The 14,420-nt window shown below is 39.3% G+C and overlaps 1 protein-coding gene across 4 annotated transcripts in view; it reads left to right on the top strand.

Moving 5' to 3' along the window:
• The first annotated feature begins 6,220 nt into the window (after positions 1-6,220).
• The window catches only part of ZNF704 (zinc finger protein 704), a 50,684-nt gene continuing 42,484 nt past the window's right edge, over positions 6,221-14,420 (top strand). For 2 of the 4 annotated variants that reach the window (XM_026691360.2, XM_026691353.2), the window contains exon 1: positions 6,221-7,047. In XM_026691360.2, the coding sequence (XP_026547145.1) occupies positions 6,760-7,047 (288 nt within the window). In that variant the 5' untranslated portion in view covers positions 6,221-6,759. The remainder of the gene's footprint in view (positions 7,048-14,420) is intronic. The other 2 variants (XM_087961932.1, XM_087961931.1) reach the window with 2 other exon arrangements.

The raw sequence follows: 14,420 nt of genomic DNA, 5'->3' as shown, positions 1-14,420 counted from the left end.
CATTCTGGTGAAGTTTGGGGGAAAGAAAGAAAGACTTCTGCTGCTTCTGTTGCTTTTTTTGCATGAAGCCAAAAGTCTCTCTTTCTCCCCCGGAGAACAGAGCTGGAGACGGTATCCTGTAATCTCAAATAAAGAATGATCGATTGGTAGTAAAACAGGGTGGGGAATTTTCCTGCAGATTTTTGGGGGATTTTCCCAGGGCCGCTGCTGCTTTCTGCAGAGACCCTGGGAAAACATCAGCAAGCCACCATCAGTCAAAATTCATATTAGTGGTCTGCGGGATTTAAAATTATGAGTTTGGTAGTCCCTAAGGTCCAAAAGGTTGGCGACCCTGGCATGGGCAACCTTGTTCGTCATGGGCATCATCAATTGTTGACCTTCCTGAAAACCCTGACATCTAAAAGCTAGCCTTTGCTCTTCTTCAGTATCTTGCAGGCTACCATCCACCCTGAAAGGTCAGCTGTTGGTATCCATATCTGAGTCATGTTGCGTTATTGCCCTAAGGTGTTCTTGTGAGATTTTTTTACCGGATAGTTCACCATTGCTTTTCCTAACCTTTCCCATTTATCCAGGCTTGAGACCAGCATATGGTTGATGAATCAAACATCAACCTCATTTATTAAAGTAAATAAACTTCATAAAAAGCAGTATCAAGAATTTGGCAGCTTGCTAGTTCACTTATAATTTTCAGAAAAATAAATTAATATAAAGATCTAATATCTGGTTATCTGTAGTTCCTCAAAATAATATCTGGGACTCCTTTTGGTCTGTTAATTCTGATGAAGAGTATGGAGTGCTTTCAAGAATTTCCTCTGCCACCTGCATGCTCGATTCTTGGCTTCTTCATTAAGTTGGAAGAGGTTATGATTAACTGGATCTGGGAAGTGTTCTACATTTTCTTGTAGAAAGATGTGTTCTCCAGAGTTTTAAATCTGTGGCACACTTCTTTTTCAAAAGGCTGTCCCAGGATTCAATAGTTCCTGACAACTGTTTTCATGTCCACTTTCCCCTTTTGGTGAGAAAGTTGTTAAGAGAGTAGTTTGGAACCTGCTTCAAAATACCTACAGGAATTATCTGGACACTTTTCAATCAAAAGTTAGACCTAGGCAGGGGCTGAAATCACTTTGATCATACTGATAGACGATGTTAGGCTAGGTTGGAAACAGTATGTTCATTCTGATCCTATTAAACCTTTCATTAGCATTCAACACCATCAATCATGATAGTTTTCTAGATCATTTGTATAGATTGGGAATTAGAGAAATTCTTCTGTAGTAGTTCTGCTCATTCCTTAATGTCTGGTTCCAGTTAGTGGTAGAACATTAAGAGCATTTGTGCAATTAGAATGATTGCTCTAATCTAGCATGCCATAGGTTTTGGTGAACCATTGTCTGACTTTTAACATTTACATGAAACCGCTGAAAGAAGTCAACTGGGAATATACTCAAGTTATCCTCCTGAGATCTAGATAGGATGAAATATGCTAAAGTTGAACGCAAAGAAATGACATTGCTGTTTCTCATGGCCTAGTTAGCCTGAGTATCTTTCAAGACAGGGCACTAACCCTGAAGGAGTAGGTCTGAAAGTCTCCCTGGACTTACAGCTACTGCTGAATTAACAGTTGGACACACAGGCTTTACCCAGTTTCAATAGATGCACCAATTATGGCCCTACATTGAGCAGGAGGATACAGGTTGCAATAGTAACTCATCAATTCACCACTACCAAGTCTACTATAATGTGCTCTATATCAATGGTCTGTGAGAAAATTTTGTGGTCCGCAGAGAAATGTCACCCCCAAAGCACCCCCCCAAAGCAATTAATCCAGGCTGTGTGGGAACACAAGGCTGCGCCACCCACATGGCCCACAGGAACACAAGACTTGCGTCACTTGCATTGCAAACACCACAAGGTAGTGAGGGGAGGGGGAAAACGGCAGAGGGGGGGAACTTGTCCCGCTCACCCCATACACCTCACCTGGCCATCGGGCTGCTTCTTTCAGCTTCTTTCTTCTTCTGCTTTTGGCTGCACGCAAGGAAAGCAGCAAAAGTTTCTTTCTCTCCCCCAAACTCTGCCAGAAATGAGTCTTTGGGACCCTGCAAGGCATCCTGCTCCAAAAGGCTGGCAAAAACTCATTTCTGGTGGAGTTTGGGAAGAGAAAGAAAGACTTCTGCTACTTCTGCTGCTTTCCTTGCATGAAGCCAAAAGTCTCTCTCTCGCTCTCTCTCTCTCCCTCTGACAATGGAGCTGGAAACAATATCCTGCGATCCCAAATAAAGAACGATCAATCAGGAAAAAGTCTGCAGGAAAATCCCCCACCCTGTTTTCCTACTGATCAATCATTCTTTATTTGGGATTGCAGAATACCATCTCTCCCCCCCCCCCGAGAATGGAGCTGAAAAGCAGGTTAGGAATGTGGCTGCCTTGGAGGGGGTGGGGGGTTAAGGGACCTGTGTGTGTGAGAGGGGGGGAGAGAGATAGAGAGAGAGAACATCACCGCCAGCCCTCCGAGGTTAGATCGGATCTTTCTCTCCCACCAACGTCAGCAAGCCACCATCAGTCAAAATTCATATTAGTGATCTGCAGGATTTAAAATTATGAGTTTGGTGGTCCCTGAGGTCCAAAAGGTTGAAGACCAAGCAGAAGCTTCAGGTGATGTAAAATGTAGTGCCTTATGTTTTTATTATTTGGCATTCATCACCATGAGCATAATTATGCTTGGCTTTTAACTGCAATTCCTAATGTTGGTTTTGAGCTATAAAGTTTTGTATGACTGAGTGCCCAGGACTGCTTCTTTTAAGCAGAACAACCCATCTCCCAATAAAATCATCCTAGAAAAAATTGTTTGTGGTCCCTTCCTTTCATGAGGGATGTTTATTATTAATACTGGCTTTTTAAAATACAAACTGCAAGGAATTGACTGTAAATCCAGTAATACAAAAATGTAATACATAAATGTATTTCTTAGCTGTCCCAGTAACACTGATCTTCTAAGTCTGCAATCTTAAGTACACATAATAGGAAAAAAGCTCCATTGGCCACAGTGGAGTTTACTTCTAAGCACTTATACACACTGAATATAATTCTTAATCTGATGATCATTCTATTTTTATCATTTTAATGTTATTAATACTTTAAAAAAAATCATGTAAATCATCATAAAGGGTTTTGTGGCGGAGGATGAAAACATGTATTATTTTGAACATTTTCTCTGAAATCTCCCTGGCTGCCAACATTCAACATTCTCAGCATTATGCCTTTCGTCTTTTAGGCACGGCTGTTCAAGCTCCTGTTATTGTAACCACAGTCCCAGATGTGGCGCCAAAAACTAGTGCACTCTATAAAAGTAACTGACAGCTCAGATGTGTAGCTTAGTGGAGGCCTGGAGAAGTTACACCAATGAGAAGCTGGCTTTTTCACAGAGCCACACATGTTTACAGTCTGCATTCTGCCGGTAGGAGGAACGGTCTAACTGAAAAGCCGTAATGGATTCATAGCAGGAATTAGGATTAATTTTTTTCAAATATCAAACAATCCAATTTTTCTCTTTAGAGAGCTGCAGTACAATACAGTGAAATAGTCTTGTCAATTGAAATGAAGTCTCATTTGAATGAAATCCTGAACCTGACTGAACCTGCCATGGAAATGCATAGGAAATTATGAAAGAGATTTTTTTAAAGACAAAAATGTCAATCTCATATTTATATAATATTTTGGAACATATTGCATCAATGCAGCCTATATGTCACAGAAATATGTATATTATTCTGACAACTATCAAGATATTACTTCTTGCCTGCCCATATACAAATTAAAGAACAGTCAAGGTTGCTCAGAACTTAGAAAATATTCCCACAGTATGCCTTTATCAAATTACAGCTAACAAACGCTGCACCATTATGTCCTGAACCTCGTACCTCCAGATGTGTTATAATCCAATTTCTATCATCAAGTCTATATGGCCATGTTGGCTAAACTAATGGTAGATGGAAGTCTGGCCAGTGACTAGGAAACTGATTTATATTTGAAGCTACTGTGTCTTTGGGGTGAGGCATATGGGCATTGCTTTCATGGAAATCTATGAAAGGCTGTGTGAAGGGTCATAAAATATGTGTCCAAAAATGCTGCACATGGTATCTCAACTAGTGGCTTGTTTATTGAAAGATAATTCAATTCTGACCTCACGTTTACCTATACCTTCCTTTTTAGAATGTTTTTGACTCTGCCAATATTAATAGTAGGAATGCTGTTCGTTTGGTGCATTTCCAAAATATGACAGATGAATGACATTATTATGGCTTTAAACATAAGGAAGAATCTATTCTTGTTGAGCTTGAAGAAAACAGTTCATTGATAAGCATCCAAACAAGTGTAAGAAGTTCTTTGATGAACTAGTATAGAATGTATTTGCATGCATGTATGAACTATGATAGAAAACTGCCTTGTTTATGAACAGAAAAATCTCCCTTGCTTTAAGCAAAAATCTGTGGACTTTAGAAATAAAAGAAGACCACTGGTCCAAATTTGACTGGGTAACTTTGGGCCACTCACTCACTCTCAGCCCAACTAACTTCAATAGGGGTATTATTGTGGGTAAAACAGGAGAATGAAGGAGTATTCGGTATATTTGCAGTCTTGAGATGCATGTGAGGGAAAAAAAGGTAGGATAAAAATCTTTAAAAAAAATTCAGAAGAGAGAATTGTTTAATTCTTTTTCAATTTGTTTGAGAAAATGGTACATTTAAAGGGTGAGGGCAGCAACTCAGCCTCATGAACTTCCAGGAAGCTACTGTGATGTGAGGCAAATGTGGCAAAACACATTTCATGTTTCATCTCTCTGAAGTGGCTTAAGGATAGTAAGCAACTATTAGAATCCTTATGTTTAATTACCATAAAAACAGAACATTGGGTCTAAAATCACAATTCAGGAGTGATTTGGGGGGTTGTTTTAAAGGACTGAGATTTTAAGGATGTCAATGTAACTTGCCTCCAGGAAATCCTCTATTATAGGCCCTCTTTTAAACTTTTAAAATGGTTTGGATTCTATCCTCAGTTCTGCAACAATGACCATGTCATAATAGGTACAGCAGTTTCTCCTATCTGTGAACTTTTAAAAATGGCTATAAGATTTTACTGGTATAAAATATAGTACCTGGTCATTGTCTATTTGACAAATATTTGGGATAAAAGTAGGAACGATGCACAGGCTTGTACACTCACTTCTTGTATCAGGATAAATTTGGCTTTGATATAAAAATACTTAACAAAGCAACACTTCAAAATGAATACATTGGCATGATGTATGTATGACTGTATAGTAATGGGAATTTGTTTTTTGACATTTCAGCTTGGGATTTAAAAACAAATGAAGGATTCTCCAGTCCATTAGCCATAAGGACACCAAAAGAGGCAAAAATTCCATTATCATAATGAAATAAATCTGAAAGGTAGAGTTTATTGTGTTGTTTGTTGTGTGGCTTCAATTGCTAAGCACTTTTCTTTGGGGAAGAACTTCAGAGTCATTATTATTCTATTGCTAATTTTTCATATTTGATGGTTGGACAGTAGGATAAATTATTATTTTATTCAACTGACTAATATAATCATTTTTATACACAGAGCAAGAGTGTCACCAGAGGCACACAGAATGAGTCAAAAGGTGAAGTATCAAATTAAAAAAACAAAACAACACTAGCCCTAAGCAATATAGGCAGTGGTTTTAGCCCGAATGGTTAAGGCATCAGATTAGAAACAGACTGTCCTGCCTCAGGTACAAAGCCAGTGTTTACCTTGGGCCAGTCATTGTCTCAATCCTAGAAAGCAGGCAATGGCAAATCACTTCTGAAATGCTGTCAAGAAAACTGCAGGGACTTCCACTGGAAGTTGCAAAAAGCCAAGACTGACTCGAAGGCACCACCATCCCCCCGCGCATCAAAACCAAAAAAGTGTGTTGGGAATAAGACTGCAAGGCATCGGAATACCGCTAACCAAAAAAAAATAAAAATCTAATAAATCGTTACTCGATCAGTGACATCCCGCCTGGTCTCCACCAATCTGTCCTAGAAACTCTCACTACCCTAATCTGAATGGTGCCCGCAGGCGGCTTTCTCCGCAATTACGGGAGACCTACCCTGTCCCATCCCAAACCTGCCTTTGTAATCCGCGCCTCCTATTCCACAGCACGAAGTATTGTTGTCACGAACTTGTTGCTGGGCGCTTCAGGGCACTTGGGAGGCGAGGAAGGCCGTAGCCGGCGCTCCCAGCCCAGCAGTCCCTCAGCCGACGCGTGTTAACTAGAGCGGCGGCGGGCAGGCGAAACTGCCGGCGATTAGCATTTCAGAGGCAGTCGACTCCAGTCCGGGTTTTGGGGCTGAGGACTAGCGAGCCGCAGGGAAAGGCTAGCAAAAGACCCCGCTCAGTCCGTCCACCCAGCTCTCGCCCGCCCTTTCGCCAACATCTGGGAAGCGCCGCTGACCTGCAGAGGGGAGCTATCCCAACAGGGTCCCTAAGTCCCCGCCGGGCCAAAGCGTCCGATGGCTGCAGCGGCGCGCCCGGCCTTCCTGTCCAGCCCAGCGCATCCGCTGTAAGCGGCGGCGGCGGCGGCTACACCACCTCTGCTGCCTTGCCGCGAGTGCCTCGGCTGTAGCGGCAACAGCTGCCGCCGCCGCTCCCGCCCCCTTGCTCAGCCTTGCCCACCGCCGAGCCGAGCCGAGCCCACTCGTCCTCGGTGCGGCGCGCTGAGCGGTGCTGGGCGCGGCCATGCAAGCGCGGCGTCTGGCCAAGCGCTCCAGTCTGGGGAACCGGCGCTTGAACACGGCGGGGCCGCCCTCGGCCGCGCAGCCTTTCCCGGAATCGGGCGGCCGCGGCATAGCGAAGACCGAAAACTCCTGGAGACCGCCTCGGCGCGAGGGCTCGGCGGCCGCCCTCGAGGAGGAGGACGAAGAGGAGGACGTGGTGGTGGACGTCGAGGAGGACGACGACGCCGAGGAGGCGGAGGAGCTGGCCGGGTCGGGCAAGGGCCACGCGGCTGCCCGGGTAAGCCTGAAGGTGCGTCGCCGTCGCGAGAAAAGCGTCCCCGCCGTCAGAGGCTCCTCCTGGCTCGGCTGTGGGAGGCGGGTGAGGGGCTCAGGGGCTGGGTGGGTCAGTGCGGCAGGTTATTATTTTTTTGGGAGGGGGGGAACCTTCGTGATTGATGACAGCGGGGTCCTTCCACGCGCAGCCACTTGGAAGTTGAGGCAGGGTTAAGTCAGCCCCAAGTTGCAAAATCAGGGTTAGAAAGGGGGTGAGGGAGTGCAAAGAGCAGGAGGTGTCTGAGCATACCTAGAGTGTCTTTGCTTCGCGGAAGATTAGTATCCCACCCCTCCTTTGTAACAGAAGGGCAGAGCTTCTTGATCCTGTCCTGGTGGTTGGGGGCAGTTGCATCTGCTTTTCATTCAACTAAAATGTCTAGGTCCGGGGAAGGGATTTCTGTGCGAGTCAGGTTGTATAACAATGGGCTTCGTATTCAGTATTTATCTTATTTTGAGAAGAAATGATGTTCAGAAAGGGTGTTCCCATTTTTTATTTTATATTTCTAAAATGCATGGTCAGTCGAATTTAAACAAGGAAAGAGAATGGAATGACAGGCTGGTTTAACAGCCCTGCAGGGTTGGCATTCGCCTGTTTTGTTCCCCAACTCAGACAGTTAACTCGTGTAGTGCAAATAAAGATGGCTGTTGTTTACAGTATTTTAAAAATGAACCCTTTAACAAAGTCTGTTGTGCCTGATCAGATAATTTACCGCTGGATGATTGCTATGATTAGACCAAAGAGAGTATCCAGAATCAACAATTTTAATGGAAATAAAAAGGCTGGCTGATGGAAGAGGGCAAGATTGGAGTGACCATTGGAGAGAATGATAAAAAATAGCCGGGATATGGGCACACACAGCTTTGAAATACATGCAGCTAAAGCGTATGTTACAGAAACAATAGTAAAGCTTTAAAAGGCCAAGGGAAATGCCAAAAAGGGAAGAAGGTAAAAATGACATCAGCCGGTAGAACTGCTGTAGTGCAAGAAAACCAACTGTATATAAACCCTGCAGTTCTAATACATGCTTAGGAGTAGTTCGTGTATTAAAGCACCCAAAAGGTAATAGTAAGTTCAATAAATCTGAGTCTCAAATAAATACAGGTTACATTTTGGGAAGATGCAAAGAAACCTAATATATTCTATGACATGAAAACAAAAGATATATTAGAAAAGCAAAAGCAATTAAAGCTTGGTTATTGTTCTGAAAGTTAGTGTGTGAGTATGTCCATCAGAGAAACAAATCTGCAATTTCTTCAGCAAACCTGTGATTTTCTACTGGATCTATTCTCAAAATTTCCATGCAGAATTTTAAAATCTTCAACATAGTTACATATTTTATAATTTGAAATTATTCCTTGTGTCACACTTGGCCAATAAAGAATTCTGTTCTATTCTGTTCTCATTTCCTATGTGCTTTGATTAACCTTGAGTTTTTATTCAGATAATGAACAATAACTAAGTATGCTTAGTTATATCAATAGTTTTCCAGAATGAGTTTTTATTCAGAAAGCATCTTACAGTGCTAGTTAACACTATTTAACATTTTGCTGTTTAGAAATATGCTCAAGGAAAAAAAGCTTTCAGTAGTAGCTGACCCTGCTGTATATATTTTTTAATTTACTTTTTTGTTTTCTTGCATTTTGTTGTGTAATTTCAAAACAAAATGTTCTTTACATGTTTTAGCTATTTGAATTTTATTGTAAGAGAAAAATTGGAATATATAATATATGTTGCTGGCATTTCACTTTACATCTTTTTCTCTTGTATTATTTAACCAACACTAAAAAAAAATCAGATAAGGTAGATGATTAATGTATTAACACTGCTCATATCCTTAAGTTATCATAAATAAACACAACCTGCATTTGCCTTTCCTTAGATCTTTCTCAAAGAATTATATTGGTAGTGTATATGTCATATTTTTATGCAGGTTGCTATATACTTCCTGACACATAGTAGTTGCTCGTGGAGCCAAAACTTTTGCTGTTATCAAGAATAAACTTGACCAAAACAAGAAGTAGCAAAGTTTTGTGTAAAAAAACATTTCTATGCTAAACTATGTAGAAAAGGATCAAATATTCATGGTGCAAGAAAGGAAATTATTCAGCAAACTTATCATCCAGTGGAAATGCTGTTTTCTCCTAAACTGCTTACAGCAGAGTTTCCTCAATATATTTATATACAATTAAGACATTTTTAAAAAGTGGGTATTCTGAGTAAACAAGCAGGCTACTTAGAGAAATCTGAAGAAGGGATTTATTAGCAAAAATTATGTTGAAATCAATGTGTGTGTGTGTGTACATTTGGGTCAGTTTTTTTTAAAACTTCTGGTGACTGAACTAGTTCAGATAGTATTTTCTGATCATTTGAATTAGAACTAGTAATTAAAAAAAATCTATTGAGAAGCAGGGGGGTGAATAGAAATATTTTATCTCCATGGTATTTTCCAGGGGCGTCCATGAAGAGATCAAAAAAGTTTGAATGGTAATCACAACTGAATGACTGAAACTCCACCCCCTTTGTTTATGAATTAATATGTATACACAAAAGTGATAGGGCTTCAGCTGCACAATTACAACACTATCTTGACTTTTTAACCCTTCATTACCTTAGCAGAAGTTCCTGCGGTTGTTTTTTTATGTACAAAAACATGTTCTGTAGCAAAAAATTTTATTCAATGTGATGGTTAAAGAAAAGGAAATGTACAATAAATAATATTGCTTCCTTAGTAGAAAAATATGAAGTTATGGAAATAAAAGCAAGTTCCTTTTATATCCTTTGCCACTACTATGGGTAGTAGTGGCAAAGGATATATGAGTTCCTTGCAATGGTATATTGTACTTAAATTATTTCTGTAAGTTTATTATTTTAAAAATAAATTGTTTTTAGTAGTAACTTTTACCGCTATCTTACATTTAGGAACTAAATCTTAGTTACAAGTAACCTGAAAAGAAATGCAGGTAGTTCTCGACTTATTCAGCCCAAAACTTCAGTTGCTAAGCGAGATATTTGCTAAATGAATTTTGCCCCACTTTAATAACCTTTCATGCCATAGTTCAGTGGTGGGATTTTTACTACCGGTTCTGTGGGCATGGCTTGGTGGGCATGGCATAGCTTGGTGGGCATGGCAGGGGAAGGATACTATAAAATCTCTATTCCCACCCCACTCCTGGGGAAAGGTTACCACCGGTTCTCCGAACTACTCAAAATTTCCGCTACCGTTTCTCCAGAACTGGTCAGAACCTGCTGAATACCACCTCTGCCACAGTTGTTAAATGGATCACTACAGTCATTAAGCTAGTAACATGATTGTTAAGTGAATCTGGCTTCCCTATTGACTATGCTTGCAACAAAAGGTGAACACATGACCCCAGGACACTGCAACTGTCAACAGTATGAAAAACAGCCATAAGTCACTTTTTTCAGTGCCATTGTAACTTCAAACAGTCACTAAATGAACTGTTGTAAGTCTATATATTGTTTGGTTGATGGTGGAATACTATTCATTTTTCATAATACAAAAATGGGAGCAATTATGGACTAGACTGGGTATATCACTGAAGATCAGTGTTCTTAAATGTGTTTTGGGCAGTAAATTGCTTTGAAAGTCTTTCCTGATACACAACATTGCAGAGAGAAGACAGTTTTACTTACAAATAAGTCTCGCTTGAGTTGAGCTTAACCCTTGGTTGGTCTTGTGGTCATTTCTATATGGTTCCCCTCCTGAAATATGGAAGGAATATATTGGCACTGCTTTTGTTTCTTATTTTCCAATCTAGACAATAGTCTAAATATTTCCTATGATGTCCCTGCCAAGCACTAACCAGGTGTGGCTTTGCTTAGTTATTTTATGAAGCAACCAAAGTTAGTAGAGGGCTGTGGCTAGTTTTCAGGTACTTACTTGATGAAAGTACATACAGTCCTACTTATTTTGTATATATCTTGCACAAATACAATATAAAAAGCAGTTTGTGTTGAACATTTACAGTGATTCTCCTAATTCATTATTTTAGGTACTACTTTTAGACATCACCCTTTTCAGATGCCTTGACCATATTTAATTAATATGTTTAATAAAGAATTATTAACAATTAAAAATTAAATATAAATTAAGTTGAGTTGCTCCAAATGTAGCAATACATAAAAAGTCAGAATACCAGGTGGAAGAAATATAAAAGACAGGCAGGCAATAAATATGGTTTGACTACTCAAGACTTGGCAAAAAATAGTTGTCAGCTAAAATTATTAGTTCTTAGTATGGGATATGTAACAAAGCAAATAAGTAGGGGGTAAGCATCATAGAATACAGTAGAGCATACTTCTTTCATTACTATCATTACTATCATTTGGCACTGTAAGTGACCTGCAGAGTCAAAGACTTCATATTTGATGTTGTATTGGAAAGCAAGGAAAAGTAGAACAACTTAATTTTTTACCTAAAGATATTCCATCTCGAAAATGGGTGTTCAACTTTTTACTTTGCCTGGGCCGCCCTGAGTGAAAAGGAATTGTCTTGGACCGCATTTTTTTTCCTTTTTACAATCTTGTAATCCCTTTTCATTGGGGTGGAGTTGAATGGAGCTGAGCGTTTACTGGCCAGATGCCCTTCCTGGTGCCTACATGGAGTTTGCAGCAGAGAAACATCTGTCACTGCATAGGATTGAACTCTCAACCTTCTAAGTGGGAAGCGAGTGTCTTCAATACTAGGCCACTGCACTGCTGTCGGGCCACATATAATATATATAATATAATTAATGTATATAAATCACATAATAATATTAAAAGTTTATGTCTTGTGGAGCTGTTTTACTAACAGTCTAGAGTCACATGTGTTAGGAATATAGTAGTCAAACCTAACAGCTATTTGGGTTAGAAATATATAAACCAGGATAAACATTTTAAAACTGTATCTTTAAGAAAATGCAAAACTGTAATTAGGTGTGGTTTCTCAAACGGCCATAAGATGGAGCCAGAAACCTGGGTTGTTTAGTCTGAGTCTCAGAAGAGAATGTGAGTGTATCTGTTTCCTTCTGTTGGAAAGTATTGCCATTGCTCCATTTCTTCTAATTGACTGATATTACTAGATTTAATGTAAGTCTGATACTGAACTGTTTTTGACACTGGAATTTGATATTTGGATTATCCCTGAATGAAAACTGACTGATTTGACCTGTGAATGACTTTGGATTGCCTATTTTGGACTTTGATTAACGTTTCTGGAAGTAAAAACCTACATTTACTGTACAGTGTATCTGTGTGCTGTATGTGTATTATTCAAACACTACTCTCAAATACATCTCCCTGTATGCGCTCATTCTCCTAACTGGGAATTACCTCAACACTATGCACCCATGGGCCACAGATTGGACACGCCTGATTTAAAACATTAACATTAAAAACAAAATATTTATTAAATTAAAGGCATTTCATTTCTGTTCTTTCTCTACTTCTGACTTGCTTATCAATTATGAAGGTCATATAGGTGATGGCCATATTTGGTTTAAGACCATAGCTAATGTGGATTTTTGTTCTAAACTTTTCATGTAAGGGTAACTGGAAAAAAAATGAAACAGTTATATTAAGCCTACTGAGATTTTGCATGCCAATTTTATTTTGTATTTTTGTTTTTAGCACTCTGGAAAATAGTGGCACTATACTTTGTGATGTTGAAATTTAGTGACTTGTAAAAGAAACGTAGAAAGGAAGGTTGTGCTATATTTGAGTTGCCCATTGAGATGATCATTGTGATGATATTTGAGTTGCTCATCATTTAATAAGAGTTTAGAAGTTTTGTCTTATAAAACTCTAAGTTTTTGTTCTAAGTTTGATTTATTATTTTTGCCAATTTTGTTTTATTAACTATCATATTGCATATACTGTTAATTCCATCTTCAAATTATGTTTGCTGTTGTTACAGATGTAACAAGAGATTTGCCTTCTCCTATAGAATAAGGAATCTTTTTATGCAGCGCAACAGCAAAGTCAGTGAGCTGTCCAGTAGTACCAAAAGATTACAGGCAGATTTTAAAAGCTTTATTTAAGCAGTATAAGAATCACACATTCAGTCTTTTAGTCAAACAAATCTTATGAACCAAGTAACCTATTTATAGTTGACCAAGTAACAAAACAGAATAGAATAGAGTTCTTTATTGGCCAAGTGTGATTGGATACACAAGGAATTTCAGGAAAGCTTTCTAAACATACCTTTGATGGAATGGAAGATGGGACTTTCAACTTCTTTATCTCTTTTTTATAGGCAGTGTTGGATTATTTCAATGTTGTAGCTTGGGGTGTAATTGATTGATGATTCTTCATTAATCTGCAGAAATCTTGTCTCTTTGTGGGGATTATTGGGATGTTCCTGGTTGTGCCCAAACCTGGCACTAACAAACCCCCACATGTAAGAAGCATGTCAGGATGATCAGTGCAGGAATCCTCTATCCCTTCATAGCCTAGTACATTTTGGCATATTTCTGAACATATTATGCTTAGGTATATACAATCATATGTCACTTTCAGTGAATACAATACTCTTTAATGTCTTTAAATTACTTACTTTCTGAAACATCATTAATTATTTCACCGGAAATTATTTTGTAAACTTGATGGAAAGTTCCCAAAACTAGAAAAATGCATTCAATTATACTACTCAAGATGCATTCAATTATACTTCTCATTTTAACATATGGTAGGGATTTTGCCATAGTTTGCCAAAACTAACCATTTTGTTAGTTTTTACTAAAACAAATTTTAGTAACATGCATAAGCAAAAATTATTGGTTTTCTTCTGATTTTTTGCGGCATCAGTCAACACGGGACTCCTCCAATGGTATATGGTAGAATGCTTGGGATTTACAGTCCAAAAGTGAGTGTTTTAAGAATTCTCAAAAGTACTTTAACTTGTGAATTCTGTCTCCTGTAATCTGTCCCCTGTAGTGTTTAATGATCTCTGTGTTGAGGTTAGTTACTTCTTGAAGGACAATGGCTGTGTTTAATACCTAGAGCAGGCTCAAAGCCACAACGTGGGTGGACCCAAATCACAAGTATGAGGATGGCAAGATTTGAAGATGGGATTGAAAAAATTTCTTTAATGTTTACCTAATTCAGTACTAACATTTCAATTTGTTCCACTTCTCAAAGCAATTGGAAACCATGCTTCTAGTTTACAGCACTCCTGCTCCAATGTGCTTGTGAGGGCTGTGTGCACTTCAGGTCTCAGAACATTTCTGTCTCTTGTAGTGAATTGAACCAGGAAGGCAAAGACACATTGAAAGACTGAGAATATTCAGTGTTGAACCATTTCTTGCAATCATGATACTAGGTTTGCAATCATGATACTAGAGCTAACA

Source organism: Notechis scutatus, chromosome 3, assembly GCF_049901735.1.
Source record: "Notechis scutatus isolate UNSWTSFEM ecotype Mainland chromosome 3, rNotScu1.2, whole genome shotgun sequence".
NCBI lineage: Eukaryota > Metazoa > Chordata > Lepidosauria > Squamata > Elapidae > Notechis > Notechis scutatus.
This window is presented reverse-complemented; position numbering and strand designations above follow the sequence as displayed.